The sequence below is a fragment of the Mandrillus leucophaeus genome, unplaced genomic scaffold, assembly GCF_000951045.1.
Source record: "Mandrillus leucophaeus isolate KB7577 unplaced genomic scaffold, Mleu.le_1.0 Scaffold656, whole genome shotgun sequence".
Classification (NCBI taxonomy): Eukaryota; Metazoa; Chordata; class Mammalia; order Primates; family Cercopithecidae; genus Mandrillus; species Mandrillus leucophaeus.
In genome coordinates, this window is record NW_012107097.1 from 374,628 (window position 1) to 390,266 (window position 15,639).

General features: G+C 47.5%; 2 protein-coding genes and 1 long non-coding RNA gene across 6 annotated transcripts in view; 1 reads left to right on the forward strand and 2 right to left on the reverse strand.

The window, feature by feature from the left end:
- DCPS (decapping enzyme, scavenger) overlaps positions 1 to 1,368 on the reverse strand; it is a 39,600-nt gene extending 38,232 nt beyond the window's left edge. Inside the window, 1 exon segment of the mRNA XM_012001249.1 lies at positions 407 to 1,368. Within this exon segment, the coding sequence (XP_011856639.1) occupies positions 407 to 607 (201 nt within the window). The 5' untranslated portion in view covers positions 608 to 1,368.
- Positions 370 to 10,764, forward strand: LOC105554692. The gene is made up of 2 exons (XR_001008363.1): positions 370 to 480; positions 10,467 to 10,764. It is a non-coding gene; the product is annotated as an uncharacterized LOC105554692 (long non-coding RNA).
- Positions 10,385 to 15,375, reverse strand: TIRAP (toll-interleukin 1 receptor (TIR) domain containing adaptor protein). Of its 4 annotated transcripts, none has more exons than XM_012001248.1 (5): positions 15,219 to 15,375; positions 14,447 to 14,570; positions 14,071 to 14,229; positions 12,021 to 12,596; positions 10,385 to 11,395 (listed from the first exon to the last, which is right to left on the reverse strand). In XM_012001248.1, exons 3-5 carry the CDS (start codon positions 14,135 to 14,137, stop codon positions 11,376 to 11,378), a joined length of 663 nt encoding a protein of 220 aa, XP_011856638.1. In that variant the 5' UTR covers positions 14,138 to 14,229; positions 14,447 to 14,570; positions 15,219 to 15,375; the 3' UTR covers positions 10,385 to 11,375. The 4 variants fall into 4 exon arrangements, with proteins under 4 accessions (XP_011856638.1, XP_011856637.1, XP_011856634.1 ...); XM_012001247.1 differs by having other exon boundaries at positions 15,203 to 15,375; XM_012001244.1 differs by lacking the exon at positions 10,385 to 11,395 and having other exon boundaries at positions 11,836 to 12,596; positions 15,203 to 15,375.
- Between the last annotated feature and the right edge of the window lie 264 nt (positions 15,376 to 15,639).

Consider the following 15,639-nt stretch of genomic DNA (forward strand, 5'->3'; position numbering starts at 1 on the left):
GATCACATCTCCTACAGTCTCATGGACTGAGGGACATGTTTCCAGCAACAGGGATGAGCAAGACATCTAACATTTACTGGGTTCCTAGTCCCTATACACATAAATGGATGATGAACGGCTTGGGGAATGTGACATGTGATCTTTAATCTACAATACACTCTCCTAGTAGATATTTCTAGTGAAAGAGACATTAGAAAAATTAGAGCTAGATGTGTTCATTGTCTTAATTTCAAGGGCAATCTTGCCGCCTTTTACCGCCCCTCTATGCATTCTAGTGGCGCACTCCCACCTCCCCCGAGTGATAATGATTGGTATTTTCCGGCCGAGATCCGAAAAAAAATCCGCCTCCGAGGCGATGATTGGTTCACCGCTTCCCGCATCCCGCCTCAGGGTTGCCTCCTGGTACCTTCCCGTGTAGGAAAATGATTTTGTCCCGCGCAGACTCCCTCAGCACTTTCTGCACTCTGAAGCCCGAGAATGGTAAGCGCACAGGAGCACAGGTACCATTTCCAACTCCTGCCTCCTTTTCTTCTGTGCTGGCGGCGTGGGCCTCCTCCACGTCCAATTCACGCTTTCTCTTGCCGAGTTGAGGGGCTCCGTCCGCCATGCTGCCCGGAAGGCGCCGTGCGCCTGCGCGCCCTGCGCCGGCCCCGCCCCTCGCCCGAGCCTAGCGGCCTGGCTGGGCTGCTGACTCCCGGCGTACGCTGCTCTGGCGCTGGCTCCTGCGGGGTGCGTGCGGCGCAAAGCGGAGCCCGCTGACCTGTCCCAGGGCGCGCCTTTCAACCAAGTTACTGCCTTTGGCCCCGTTATGGTGCTGGCCGGCCCTCAGGGAAGGGAAAAGAAGGTTGAGAGTCCCGAAAGCGGCGGGCTAGAGGTGGCTGCGCAGTGAAGAGGGACCCCCAGGCCCGCGCCCCAGGGTGGGAGCCGAAGACCCCCTTGGGCCACGGGAGTGTTGGAGGCCTTGTTTGAATACTGACATTTTAATCATAGTTTCACCGACGTTGACCAATTATAAGGGAAGCAACGTTTCTGACGCAAATCCGTGAACCCATTTTATTCCTTGGTCGATTTTTTATACCGAGTATTTAGGTCATTTCCATTTTTCTTCCATTTTAATTACTTTGCAGAAATTTTCGTCGTGCTCAGTTTTTTACTTTGTAGACTCAGCACTTTTCCGCTGACAAGAAAGGTAAACGAATAGGGCCAGAAGAACCATTTCCATCACCCACTTATTTCCGGGCTGGAGGCATCCCCTGCCTCTCTCTCTGGTTGGCCTGTATTTCTGCCCCGCTACCGGGGTTATGATTCTCAGTATGATTCGTCTCCCAGGGTTTCGTTTCTCTTTTTTTTTTGCTGTATGAAATTATTACTTGTAACTTCTGCTGTTGAGGGTTTCTTTAGTGACCATTGTTTCTGGTTAGCCCGTTTTTCGCTGGTGTTATTTAACAGATCTAAATTTTGTCAAGAGTTGGTGCTTACGGCCGGGCGCGGTGGTTCACGCCTGTAATCTCAGCCCCTTGAAAGGTCGAGGTGGGCGGATCACGAGGTTAAGATAGCGAGACCATCCTGGCCAACATGGTGAAACCCTGTCTCTACTAAAAATACAAAAATTAAAAAATTACCCGGGCGTGGTGGCCGGCCCCTGTAGTCCCAGCCTCGCAGAGGCGGAGGCGGGAGAATCGCTTGAACGCGGGAGGCGGAGTGTTGCAGTGAGCCCAGATGGCACCACTGCACCCCAGCCTGGCGACAGAGCAAGACTCCGTCTCAAAAACAAAAAAAAATGAGTTACATCGTTTAAGTCAGCCACACATTATTTTTGCCAGTGATTTGAGTTTAGGTTTTGAGACAGATCTAATGGGACAGTTTTTGCCATTTTCAACATTAGCAACAAGATGCAACTTACAGTCAGTTTTGGTCAGTAACAAAGTGTACCATGTGTTAGTTTGATTTTTGGATTACTTCTACCAGAAATATAGATTAGGAGTTGGATAAAAGACTGCTTTTTTTTTTGTGATGCAGAAAGCATTATTAGGAGAGACAGGATCTGTCACCCAGGCCGGAGTGCAATGGCGCCATCTCGGCTCACTGCAACCTCCGCCTTCCGGGTTCAAGCGATTCTCCTGCCTCAGCCTCCTGAGTAGTTGGGATTACAGGCGCGTGCCACCAGCCCGGCCAATTTTTTGTATTTTTAGTAGAGTCAGGGTTTCACTGTGTTGGCCAGTGTGGTCTCGAACTCCTGACGTCGTGATCCGTCCGCCTGGGCCTCCCAAAGTGCTGGCATTACGGGTGTGAGCCACCGCACCTTGCCAAAGTAGCTACGTTTTTACAAAAAGAGCCCAGAATTGAGAGCCATGAAGTCGGGCCCCAACACTGACTAGCTGTGCAACTTTGGAAAAGTCTCTTAACCTCTCCAGGTCTCCATTTTCCATGTGCCAGCCACTGTTAGTTCTGAGCAAGACAGCGAGGCCTCTTCTTTCATAAAATGTATATTCAAATGGGGTACGTGAGGTAAACAAGATAATGATTAAGTGCTGTGTATGGTGTTTTGTTATTTTGTTTTGTTTTGTTTTCCCCTGGAGACGGAATCTCGCTCTGTCGCCCAGGCTGGAGTGCAGTGGTGCAATCTCAGCTCACTGCAAGCTCCGCCTCCCAGGTTCACACCATTCTCCTGCCTCAGCCTCCCCAGTAGCTGGGACTACAGGCGCCTGCCACCACACCCGGCTAATTTTTTGTGTTTTTAGTAGAGACAGGGTTTCACCGTGTTAGCCAGGATGGTCTCGATCTCCTGACCTCGTGATCTGCCTGCCTCAGCCTCCCAAAGTAATGGGATTACAGGCATGAGCCACTGTGCCAGGCCAAGTACTGTTAATAGAAGAAAACTGGACAGTGTGAAAGAGCCTGGGGATAGGAGCCCCCCCGCATTTTTTTTTATCTGGGACAGAGTCTCATTCTGTCACCCAAGCTGGAGTACAGTGGCGCAATTTTGGCTTACTGCAACCTTCGCCTCCCAGGTTCAAGCGACTCTCCTGCCTCAGCCTCCGGAGTAGCTGGGATTGCAGGTATACACTAGCACACTTGGCTAATTTTTGTATTTTTAGTAGAGACGGGGTTTTGCTATGTTGGCCAGGCTGGTCTCAAACTCCTGACCTCAAGTGACCTGCCCACCTCCCAAAGTGCTGGAATTACAGGCATGCATCACAATGCCTGGCCAAGCCCTTTAGATAAGATGATCGTGGTCAGCCTCTCAAAAGGTGACATTTGAGCTGAGACTTGAATGAGGAGAAGGAACCAGCCATACAAGCCATATGAAGAGCCCAGGCAGAGTAAATATTAGCTGTCAAAGACCCTAGAGCAGTAATGTACTTGACATTTTTTAAAAAATAGGAATGACTGCTGGGCGCAGTGGCTTACACCTGTAATCCCAGCACTTTGGGAGGCCGAGGCAGGCGGACCACTTCAGGTCCGGAGTTCAAGACCAGCTTGGCCAACATGGTGAAACACAGTCTCTACTAAAAATACAAAAATTAGCCGGGTGTGGTGGTGTGCACCTGTAATCCTAGCTACCTGGGAGGCCGAGGCAGGAGAATCACTTGAACTCAGGAGGTGCAGGTTGCAGTGAGCCAAGATCGCACCACTGTACTTTAACCTGGGTGACAGAGCAAGACTCCGTCTCAAAAAAAAGGAATGACCTGTGTAGCTAAAATATAATGAGCAAAAGAGAAACATTTGAAATGAAATAGTAGAGGAATGTATTCATTAGTGGCAAAATTCATCAATATGGGTATAATTTTGATTAAAATATAAAACCAGAATTCTGCTCTTCAAAAAGTCTGGCTCATGCCCCACGTGGTGGCTCACACCTGTACTCCCAGCTACTCAGGAGGCTGAGGTGGGAGGATCACTGCAGCCCAGGAGTTGGGGGCTGCAGTGAGCTATAATCACACCACTGCACTCCAGCCTGAGCAAGAGAGCGAGGCTTTGTTTCTAAAAAAAAAAAGAATGCCTGTTTCAAGGAAAGGATGAGCTCATAGGAAGCCTCAGCTACCAGAAGTTCTATTAAATACCAGACCTCAGAGTGAAAGGAATCTTTATGGTAGCACAGTTAAGATTCAGTTCCTCAGTTACATTAGCCACTTAGCAAGTGCTTGATAGCCACTTGTGACTAGTGGCTACCATATGAGCACAGATGGAGAACATTTTCATTATCAAAGGAAGTTCCACTAGACAATGCTGTGTTAGGTTACTCATTTATTATAAAGCCCTGTTCAATCGTTTAGTTTTTTAGAAATCTTAAAATTTCTCCCATGCAAGATGCAGTGGCTCATGCCAGTAATCCCAGCACTTTGGGAGGCCAAGGCGGTGGATCTCTTGAGGTCAGGAGTTTGAGACTATCCTGGCTAACATGATGAAACCCATCTCTATTAAAAATACAAAAATGAGCTGAGTGTGGCAGCAGGCGCCTATAATTCCAGCTACTCGGGAGGCTGAGGCAGGAGAATGGCTTCAGCCTGGAGGCGGAGGTTGTAATGAGCCAAGATCGCGCCACTGCGCTCCAACCTGAGTGACAGAGCGAGACTGTGTCTCAAAAAAAGAAAAAAAAAAAACCTCCCAAATCTTTTCTTTTTTAGTCTAAAGAAGGACTGGATACTTCCCACCTCCATTTCAGTAATTATGACAGGCTAAACTGAAAACAAGTCAGCTACAAAACACTCAAACATAACTAAAACATTCTTTTAGTTACATTGCTGAGCTCTCAAAAAAGTAAAAATTGCGGGAACCAAAAATGATGTGGGAGTTTGAATCTATAGAGTGGTAAGGGGATTTTTAAGGTGGAAGCTATTTTAAGGGCCATTCCTGATCTCTAGACATCTAGGACATGATTCAAAGGACAAGAGACAAGACCTGAGCTTATGTAAAGAGGAATTAAGATACAGAACTTTCCATAGAGCTAAGATCCCTGAAGGTCCACCAGCTCAATGAAGGGGCCAACAATTTTTTTTATTTTTTATTTTTTATTTTTTATTTTATTTTTTTTATTTTTTTTGGATACGGAGTCTCGCTCTGTCGCCCAGGCTGGAGTACAGTGGCGCGATCTCGGCTCACTGCAACCTCCACCGCCTTGGTTCAAGCAATTCTCATGCATCAGCCTCCTGAATAGCTGGGATTACAGGCGCCCACCACCACACATGGCTAATTTTTTTGTATTTTTAGTAGAGACAGGGTTTCGCCATGTTGGTCAGGCTGGTCTTGAACTCCTGACCTTGGGAGATCTTGCCTTGGCCTCCCAAAGTGCTAGGATTATAGGCATGAGCCACTGTGGCTGGCCAGGCCAACTATTTTTTAAAAAGAAAAATGCTGCCCTACTAAAGGAGAGAAGGTGATTAGGAAACTTGCCTGCTTCAACCGTTGTCCCAGAGGGAAGAAGGAAAAAACCTCCTAAGAATTTATAACCACAGATGATTCTTCATGCAAACAGACTTCACATTCATGATTGTGTACATGATCCAGGACACTCAGACTGAAAAATCTACTTAAACTGGTCTTGTAGTCTTTATTGACTTTTATACCAAATTGACTCCAGGAGAAATGGAAAATCTAAATAGATCTGTAACTCTTCAAGACATTGAAATTACAGCTTTAAATTTTACAATAAAGAATATTCTGGGCCGGGCGCGGTGGCTCAAGCCTGTAATCCTAGCACTTTGGGAGGCCGAGACGGGCGGATCATGAGGTCGGGAGATCGAGACCATCCTGGCTAACACGGTGAAACCCCGTCTCTACTAAAAAAAATACAAAAAACTAGCCGGGCGAGGTGGCGGGCGCCTATAGTCCCAGCTACTCGGGAGGCTGAGGCAGGAGAATGGCGTGAACCCGGGAGGCGGAGCTTGCAGTGAGCTGAGATCCGGCCACTGCACTCCAGCCTGGGCAACAGAGCGAGACTCCGTCTCAAAAAAAAAAAAAAAAAAAAAAAAAAAAAAAAAAAAAAAAAAAAGAATATTCTGGCCAGGCGTGGTGGCTCACGCCTGTAATCCCACTGCACTCAGGCCTGGGCAATAGAGCAAGACTCCATCTCAAAAAAAACAGAGAATATTCTAGGCCCAAATGGTATTACAGATGAGTCTAACAAACATTTGAGGAGCAATTAATTCCAATCTTAAATTCTTCAAATAATAATAAAAAAAAAAAAAAAGGCTGGGCGCAGTAGCTCACGCCTGTAATTCCAGCACTTTGGGAGGCCGAGGTAGGTGGATCATGAGGTCAGGAGATCAAGACCCTCCTGGCTAACACGGTAAAACCCTGTCTGTACTAAAAATACAAAAAATTATCCTGTTGTGGTGGCACGCACCTGTAGTTCCAGCTACTTGGGAGGCTGAGGCAGAAGAATTGCTTGAACCCGGGAGGCAAAGGTTGCAGTGAGCCAAGGTTGCACCACGGCACTCCAGCCTGGGAGACAGAGCAAGACTCTGTCTCAAAAAAAAAAAAAAAGGGAAAGAAAAAATTACGTATCAGAAAACCTACAACGCACACATTTAGTGGAGAAATGTGTAAAGCATTCCTTTTAAGGAAGGAATGAGACAAGGATGGCTGCTATTGTCACTTTGTTTTATTGGAGGCCTTAGGAGCCATAAAAGGAACTAAAGTTTTTGTTTTCTTTTGCAAATTGTATGACTGTTTATAGAAAATCTGACAGGACAGGTGTGGTGGCTCAAGCCTATCATCCCAGCACTTTGGGAAGCCCAGGCAGGCCGATGGCTTGAGCCCAGGTGTTCAAGACCAGCCTGGGCAACATGGCGAAACCCCATCTCTACAAAAAGTACAAATAAATTAGAATTAGTCAGGAGTTGTGGCACAGGCCTGTGGTCCCAGCTACCCAGAGGGCTGAGGTAGGAGAATCATCGCTTGGGCCCAGGAGGTCGAGGCAGTGATGAGCCATGATCACGCCACTGCACTCCAGCCTGGGCAAGAGCAAGACCCTGCAAAGTTTATAGTCGTATAGAATTAAGTAATTCAGCATGCTGTTTAATACTAGATCAATATGTGAAATAAATTACAATTCTTTATATCAGTAATAGATAAAAATGTAAAATTACTCTTTACAACAGCAACAGAAAATATGAAATGCTAGGGAATAATTCTAATAAAAAGAGGAGCTGACCAATGTGGAAAAGATAGAAAGCTTTATTGAAATACACTGAAAGACATAAGTAAATGGAGACATACTATTTTTATGAATAGGAAGACTCATAAACATATCTGTTTTTTCAAAATAAAAAGTCCAATAAAAATACTAACAGGCTTTTTCCTGGAACGTGGTGGTTGAATAAACAATTTATATGGAAGAGTAAAGGAACAAGAAAAAGTGATTTTTGATGTATAAGAAGAGCAGGAAGAATTGACCTACAAATGGTCCAGGCTTATTAAAAACATCAGTAAACAAGCCAGTGTGGCACCAGCACAGGGGTACACAAACAGATAAAGGGAGGAGACTGGAGAACCCAGTAATAGCCCCCAACGTATGATAGTATGTCACAGCAGTGACATCATAATCAGCAGGGGTGGGGTAAGGATGGACTAGTCAGTAAATGATGGTTATTCAAATAGAAAAAAGAATTGGATCTTTGACCAACAAAAACCCAAACAGAAAATCCAGGTGGATTAAAGACAGAAGAAAATATACAGATGTAGGGAGGACTTCCTGAGTAAAACACAAAAAGCACAAAGTAAAAGGTAAAATATTTTAGGCTGGGCATGGTGGTTCACGCCTGTAATCCCAGCATTTTGGGAGGCCAAGGCGGGTGGATCACCTGAGGTCAGAAGTTCAAGACCAGCCTGGCCAATATGGTGAAACCCCATCTCTACTAAAAATACAAAAATGAGCCGGGTGTGGTGGTGCATGCCTGTAACCCCAGGCTTAGGCAGGAGAATCACTTGAACCTGTGAGGCAGAGGTTGCAGTGAGCCAAGATTGCGCCACTGCACTCCAGCCTGGGTAACAACAGCGAAACTCCATCTCAGAAAAACAAAAAACAAAACCAAAAAAAGTTTAATAATTTAGAGATGCATACGTAAATATTTAGGAGTAAAGTGATTTCTGAGATTTGCTTCAGATGGTCTTGGGAGGAGTGAGAGAGATGGGTAGGGTATTCTTGATAAAAGATTAGCTCAGAGTTGGTAATTGTTGAAGCTAGCTGATGGGTACATAGGGATTTATCAAACTTTTTCCTTTCAGTATATGCTTGATTTTTTTTTCCCCCACAAAAATGGTGAAAAGAAAAAAAAATTACAATAGGTTACCAGTTTTCACCCACCAGATTAGCAGACATTTAAAAATCTGATGAAGTGTTAGCAAGAACATGAAAAAGTGGGAACTCTTTTATTTTATTTTATTTTTTATTTTTTTGAGACAGAGTCTCGCTGTGTCGCCCAGGCTGGAGTGCAGTGGTGCCATCTCGGCTCACTGCAAGCTCCGCCTCCCGGGTTCACGCCATTCTCCTTCCTCAGCCTCCCAAGTAGCTTGGACTACAGGCACCCACCACCGCACCCAGCTAATTTTTTGAAGTTTTAGTAGAGACGGGGTTTCGCTGTGTTAGCCAGGATGGTCTCGATCTCCTGACCTCATGATTCGCCCGCCTTGGCCTCCCAAAGTGCTGGGATTACAGGCGTGAGCCACCGCGCCTGGCCAAAAGTGGGAAGTCTTAAACACAAATGGTAGGAACTTAAATTGGTACAGCTAATTTGGAAGAAACTGTGGCACCTTCTAGAAAAACAGCATGTATTTTCTTTACTACCCAGCCGCAGTATATTTGTTGCCCACCAGGATCTTTTTTTTTTTTTTTTTTTTTTAGATGAAGTCTCGCTCTGTCACCCAGGCTGGAGTGCAGTGGTGCGATATCTCAGCTCACTGCAATCTCCGCCTCCCAGGCTCAAGCAATTCTCCTGCCTCAGCCTCCCAGGTAGCTGGGGTTACAGGCATGCACCACCATGCCTGGCTAATTTTTGTATTTTTAGTAAAGACAGGGTTTCACCATGTTGACCAGGCTGGTCTCAAACTCCTGACTTCAGGTGATCCACCCGCCTCAGCCTCCCAAAGTGCTGGGATTACAGACATGGGCCACCACGCCCAGCCCCAGCAGGATTTTCTAGGCTAAATCCTAGAAAATCTTGCTTGTGAAAATGTACAAAAAAGTTCAGAGGCTCATTGTTTTTAATAGCAAAAACCTAGGAACAACAAATATCCATTTGGAGAAGAATGTGTAACTAAATGGTGGCATATTTACATCGTGGGATGAAAGTGTATTATTAATAACTGGCGTGTCATCCATCCGCATGGATAAATCTCGCAAACATTTGGTGAACAAGGAGAGGAATCTGCAGAATACAAACATCGTAATGCTGTTTACATAAAATATAAAACCATGTAAAACTAAACAATATGCTGGTGGGGGTGCATACATATGTGGTAAATGTATACAGAAAAGCTAAAAGCAAGAAGTTCAAAATTCAAAATATTGGTTATTTCTGGTGGGGGAGGGGGGAGTGCAATTCGGGGCACAAAGGGACCACTATAAGAGATGATAAGGTTTTGCTTCTTAAACTGGGTGGTCGGCACATGAGTGAACATATTATTTGTTAATCCTTTTATAATAAAATAATTTTTTGGTTTGTTTTTTTTTTTTGAGATGGAGTCTCGCTTTGTTACCCAGGCTGGAGCGCAGTGGTACGATCTTGGCTCACTGCAACCTCTGCCTCCTGGATTCAAGCAATTCTACTGCCTCTGCCTCCCAAGTAGCTGGGACTGCAGGCCCGCGCCACCACACCCAACTAATTTTTGTATTTTTGGTAGAGACGGGGTTTCACCATGTTGGCCAGGATGGTCTCGATCCCTTGACGTTTTGATCTGCCCACCTCGGCCTCCCAAAGTGCTGGTATTACAGGCATGAGCCACCACGCCCGGCCTTTTTTTTTTTTTTTTGAGACAGGGTCTTGCTCAATTGCCTAGGCTAGAGTGCAGTGGCGTGATTTTGGCTCACTGCAGCCTCCACCTCCCAGGTTCAAGCAATTCTCCTGCCTCAACCTCCTGAGTAGTTGGGATTACAGGTGCCTGCCACCACACCCAGCTAATTTTTGTATTTTTAGTAGAGATGGGGTTTCACCATATTGGCCAGGCTGGTCTTGAACTCCTGACCTCAGGTGATCCAGCTGCCTTGGCCTCCCCAAGTGCTGAGATTACAGGTGTGAGCCACGGTGCCCGGCAAAATAATTTATAATTTAAAAAATAAATTTTCTCTTTCTAGAACTAGAGATAGAAAAAATAATAAAACTTTTTTTCAGCAAAAGAGGGGTCATGATAGGGAGAAGTGAGAGAAGGGGCACAAAAGTACGTGTTGGAGGAAATAATGAAATTCATTTCAGTTCAGAAACAAACTTACTGAGAACAGATGAATGAAACCTTGCCTGTCCTATAAGGAATACAGTCTTCTGCCAGAAGAAAAATGCTGATTCTTCCCAGTCCAAAGGTGACGATGGTGACTGTGAAAGTATCAGCTTTAGCCAGACCATGGATGAAGCTCTCAGATGTCACAGCATCCATGGGCTTGTGATCTCAGGTGAAGGCGTTGAACCCTGAGCCCTGGCTTCCCGTCTCTTCACTTGCTCCCTCCACCACCTCAGCCCCACATTCAGAATGGCTTCTAGGTTTGTGTCTTTAATGGCACTTAGGCAATAAATAAAAAGTATAGTTGCAGTGCTGACTGCGTCTTCCTTACAGCTTTCTGAAGTGAATCGATGTCTCTGGAAGGAGGAACAGAGTAGTGTGAGTGTGAAGGACTGGATTCCTCTTGCTTTCTCCTGACGCCCATTCCAGGGTTTCCCCAGGCAACTGGGAAGACCATCCACGGTGAGGCCTGCAATCTCGGCTTCTTGCTGGTCAGTCAGGTGAGTCACCTCTTCAGGAGGGATACCAGTGTACGCCAGTACCCAGTTCCAGGGGAAGACAGAAGTGTGTGCCAGGCTTCTTGTCCAGTTAGGCAGGATACGAGCCCTGCTGGCCATCATTGGTCAGTACCACCTCCTACCACCTCCAGTTTCTGGCTTCCTCATGGCCTTCTTGGGGAGTCCCCTGCTTCCTCGTGGCTTTCCTAGGGGGAATCCCCAGCTTCATGGCTTTCCTGGGGGAGTCCCCAACCTCTCCATGGTCTTCTTAGGGAGCCCACAGTAATGGAAGGCTGATGGGTGCTGTGATCCCAGGGACACGGGCAAAGTGCTGCAGACTCGCTCCCTATACCTCTTGTCACATCTGTGGGAATCCAAGGCCCTGCGTGGGTTTTCTATTTCCAGCTTTACTCCAACTTCTGGGGTCCCATGATATAAAAAGTGTCAACTGAGTGTCTGCAGATCTGAAAGAGACCAGTCACAGCATTGTCACCCTTCCCAGACCCAGCATCTCTGTTTTCCCCAACAGGTCCTGCCTCTTCTACCTTTTTATCTGTTACCACACTTCCAAACCTACTGCAATAGCATGGCCCTCCCCAGATACACTCATATGCACTTCTTTCCGAATTATTTTGCATCATTTTGCCTTACTAAACCAATGTCCCTCCTGGCAGCTTCCCAGCTCTTGATGGACATCTCCAGCCTGATCTCAGAGAAACGTAATGCTGTTACTGTTACTACTACTAGCTAATAATTTATTGAGGACCTGATTTGTGCTAGGCTCTGCCTATTATGAATACATGTGCTAGGCCATGTTCTGAGCCCTTAGTCTATATACTGTTCTCATTTCATAGCAATGGAAACCTGGTGGTCAGTGAGGAAACCAAGGCACAGAGCGGATAAGTAACTTGCCCAAGTTACTTTTTATGGGTTAATAATAAGTGCAGGAACCAGGATACAAACCCTGACAGCCTTTTCCAGAGGCTGCACTTTGAACTACTAGGCTACAGGGCTGTCTCCTAAAAGTCAAAGTAGATCAGATACTGTGGCTGAATCCCGTTCCCCTTCTCCCCCTCTGTAGTAGCTTACAACGCATGACAGCTTCTTTGACTTGGCGAAAGCCACCATCAGGGCCCCTGCCATCGACGTAGTACATGAATCGGAGCTCAGGTGGGTAGGCATCTCTGCTGAGGCCCGACAGCAGGGGGATGGTGCGGCCCTCAGCCCCTGGGGCCTCGGTCAGGGCCTGCAGCATCTGGTACTTGCACCAGGGGTCCTGAAGGAAGCCCGGCGTGATGAGCAGCACACGGCAGTGACTATTGTTCAGTGCCTGGCACAGCTCGGACACGATAGCACCGCCTGGGGTTGCATCCCGGAGCTGCAGGAAGCAGCGCAGGCTGGTGCTGCTGCCTTCCAGGTAGGAGACCAGGTTCTGGGCAGCCACCAGGTCTTCCTCACTGTGGCACACACAGACATCATAGTCTTTGCTCCAGCGACTACTGCCGCTGTCACTCGCGTGTGTGGGTGGCAGGCTGGGAGACGTGACTAAGCTGAGGCTTGGGGATAGTCTGTCCTGTGAGGCAGGCTGTGAAGTATCGCTGGAGGTGCTTTCTGGGGAGTCGGGCCTCTTCTTGGGCTTCTTCAGCAGGGTCTGCCTGAACCAGTCTGTGGGGGAGAAACACTGCTCAGGCCTGTGTCTTCTTAACAGGTGCCCTCTCACTGCCCACACAGGGAGGAGCCCCGCCTCACAGGGAGGACAGACAGACTGCAGTCCGCGTCCCTGCACTGGGAAACATCGCATTCTCAGAGACCTATTGCTCCACTATTTTTTTTTGTTTTGAGATGGAGTCTCACTCTCACCTAGGCTGGAGTGCAGTGGCATGATCTTGGCTCACTGCAACCTCCGCCTCCCAGGTTCAAACAATTCTCCTGCCTCAGCCTCCCGCGTAGTTGGGATTACAGATTCGTACCACCACCCCTGGCTAATTTTTGTATTTTCAGTAGAGACGGGATTTCACCATGTTGGTCAGGCTGGTCTTGAACTTCTGACCTCATGATCTGCCCGCCTCAGCCTCCCAAAGTGCTGGGATTACAGGCATGAGCCACTGCGCCCGACACTCTGCTATGTTTGTATATCCTTTGGGACTTGCCTAAAAGTGCCCTCTAAAGGTAAAGGTTTAGGACGTATGTCAGAACTCTGGAATCCTTATGTGAGAGTGTTCCACCAGCCTGGGTAAGAGAAATGGCCTTGCACTACTCCCAGGCTCTTTGATATCTGGCACCCCCAGCCCACCTTAAGCAAAACTTCCCACTAGAGCTGACTCGTCAGCCACCCGGGAGTCTGCAGGCAGAGCTACGTTATGCGAGCAAGGATCCACCAGTCCCAGAGCCCACTTCCAGCACCGAGGGGAGGTGGACTTCGATTAGGAAGGGCTACCTATACAGGAAGGAAGGGGCATGGAGGACTGGCATCTGTGTGGCCCCAAGAAATCCTAGATTGTCGCCAGATGGGGAAGAGGCTACTGCTCGGAGCTGCCGAGGAGCGGAGAGCTTCGCGATTCAGAACCCGCACTCGGGAGTCAGGGACACGGTTCTGACTGTGGCTCACTTTCTCTATGACCTTCAGCAAATTAGTCTGTGTCTCCATTGCCTCATCTGTAAAATGGGTTTGTCTTAGGTGCTGAAAGTTCACTGAGAATGCAGTGTCAGGTGTGCTGTGGGGACTCCGTAAGGAGATGAAAACCCAGCTTCCCCAGCCTTTGATAAGGACAGATAGTGGTGGGGATTGATTCATTTTCTCTCTCTGCTTGGCTTCTCCTCCAGATGGTTCTGGAACAAAGATTTAGACAACGAGAGACAGTGTTAAGCCCTCAGCACCGTGGTTTCCAGGCTGGGAAAGCTAGCTGAGCAGCCTTGGAAAACCTCTGAGCCAAAAGGATCAAGATCTGGCTAAGCTGACGCAGGCCTCCTCTCCTCACTCCACCACGCGTCCAGGCCCTGAAGTCAGGTCAGGAGTCCCCCCATCAGCCTTCCTGCGTCTCTCTCTGAGTTGGGACCAGGCAGGCCTCCCACCATGCCCTATGGAGACTGAGCACTACACTCAGGAACACAGCAGAGTCGCGAGTCCGGTTCCACTCACCAGCCATCTTGCCTAGAGGCTTCTTAGGCCGAGAGCCAGGAGCTGGGAGGGAGGTCGATGATGCCATAGCGTGGGGGTCAAAACTAGCCCTGTGAGACCAGGCATCGGTAAAGGGGGAGGAGGGAGAAGACCCAGTCTTGACCTCATGGAGCAGCCATCCTACAGAGGGCAGAGAGAGAGAATCACAAAGGCTGCACTTACCCTGCTCTCATTCCCCGTGGATGAGCTCTGGGAAGTTCTGTTTTTCTCCTAATGCCTGACAGAGGCTTCCTCTCTAAATGGGTCCTTCATTCCTCATGAGATGAGGGCCAGACATGACTGTGATTGGAGCTGGGTTCTAGATAAAGCCAGAGCTGTGTAGTGTGATCAGACTTACAGGGTATGAGCTCAGCATGACCAGCTGAGGGACTGTTCTCTGCTCCACCTGGCCAGGAGGATATTCAGGATCTGGGGAAGGGCAGCTGTCAGGCAGCTCTTTAGAAGGACTTCCTATGTAAGGCCTGAAATGGTAGAAGAAGGACAGTTGCTATTTGGACAAATAATTATGTATCCAGATAGACAGAAGCTGAACAGTAGAGAGCGAGCACATGCAGGAAATCTTGGGAGACTTTTCCTCCAAGTCTGCCTCCCCCTGAATAACTCCATCCGTAGACCCATCGCTCCTGCAGCCATCATCAGCTCAGGAAGGTCATGTCAGAAAGTGGTGAAGACTGCAGACTGCAGGTAGAGTGCCTGATTCTCATCTCTGGTTAACCGTGGCCTTTGGCCATCTTACTACACTCCAGTTTCTCCATCCATGAAATGGAAGTACTAACGCCTCCTTCTCAGCATTATTGTGAAGATTAAATGAAATAATTTATGTAGAGTCCTATTGGTGCCTGGCATGTAATAAATGCTTAGAAAATGTGGGCTACTATGTATATAAAATAATCTAGATATTGGAGGGATATATTATGTTCATGGTTTATAAAACTTGTAACATTAATGTTTCCCCAACTGATTATTAATTCAGTGCTGTTGCAAAGTGTAGAAGATTTTTGTTTTTAGGTTTTTTGGTCGGGAGGTTGTCAGACTGCTTCTACATTTATATGGAAATAAGAAAGCCCAAGACTCCCTTCGAAAGGCAACCCACCATGTTCTCTTCCCACCATCGTGACCGAGGATGCCCCTGACAGTGGACACTCCTTCAGCCTTAAGGGTCTGTGGAGCAGAGCCTGTGGGGGCTGTAGTATTCTAGTGACACTTCTGTGAAAGGCTAGCAGAGCAACTGGCACGGGGCTGCTTTCTCTTTGGTGGATCTGTGAGATCAAAACAAACCTGAAAACTCATAGAAACAAGTATTATTAGACACACTAAAATAAAACGTTTCAAAATTTAAAGAATGTGGCCAGGCACGATGGCTAATGCCTGTAATCCTAGCACTCTGGGAGGCCAAGGCGGCAGATCACCTGAGGTCAGGAGTTCAAGCCCAGCCTGGCCAACATGGTAAAACCCCATCTCTACTAAAAATACAAAAATTAGCTGGGTGTGGTGGCGGGCACCTATAATCCCAGCTACTCGGGAGGCTGA

Bases quoted from the DNA above. Each gene is read 5' to 3' on its own strand.
- TIRAP (XM_012001244.1), bottom strand. From the start codon at position 14,137: ATGGCATCATCGACCTCCCTCCCAGCTCCTGGCTCTCGGCCTAAGAAG. The intron at 12,597-14,070 runs GTGAGTGGAACC...TCTCCCCCACAG, and splicing joins GCCTCTAGGCAAGATGGCTG to ACTGGTTCAGGCAGACCCTG.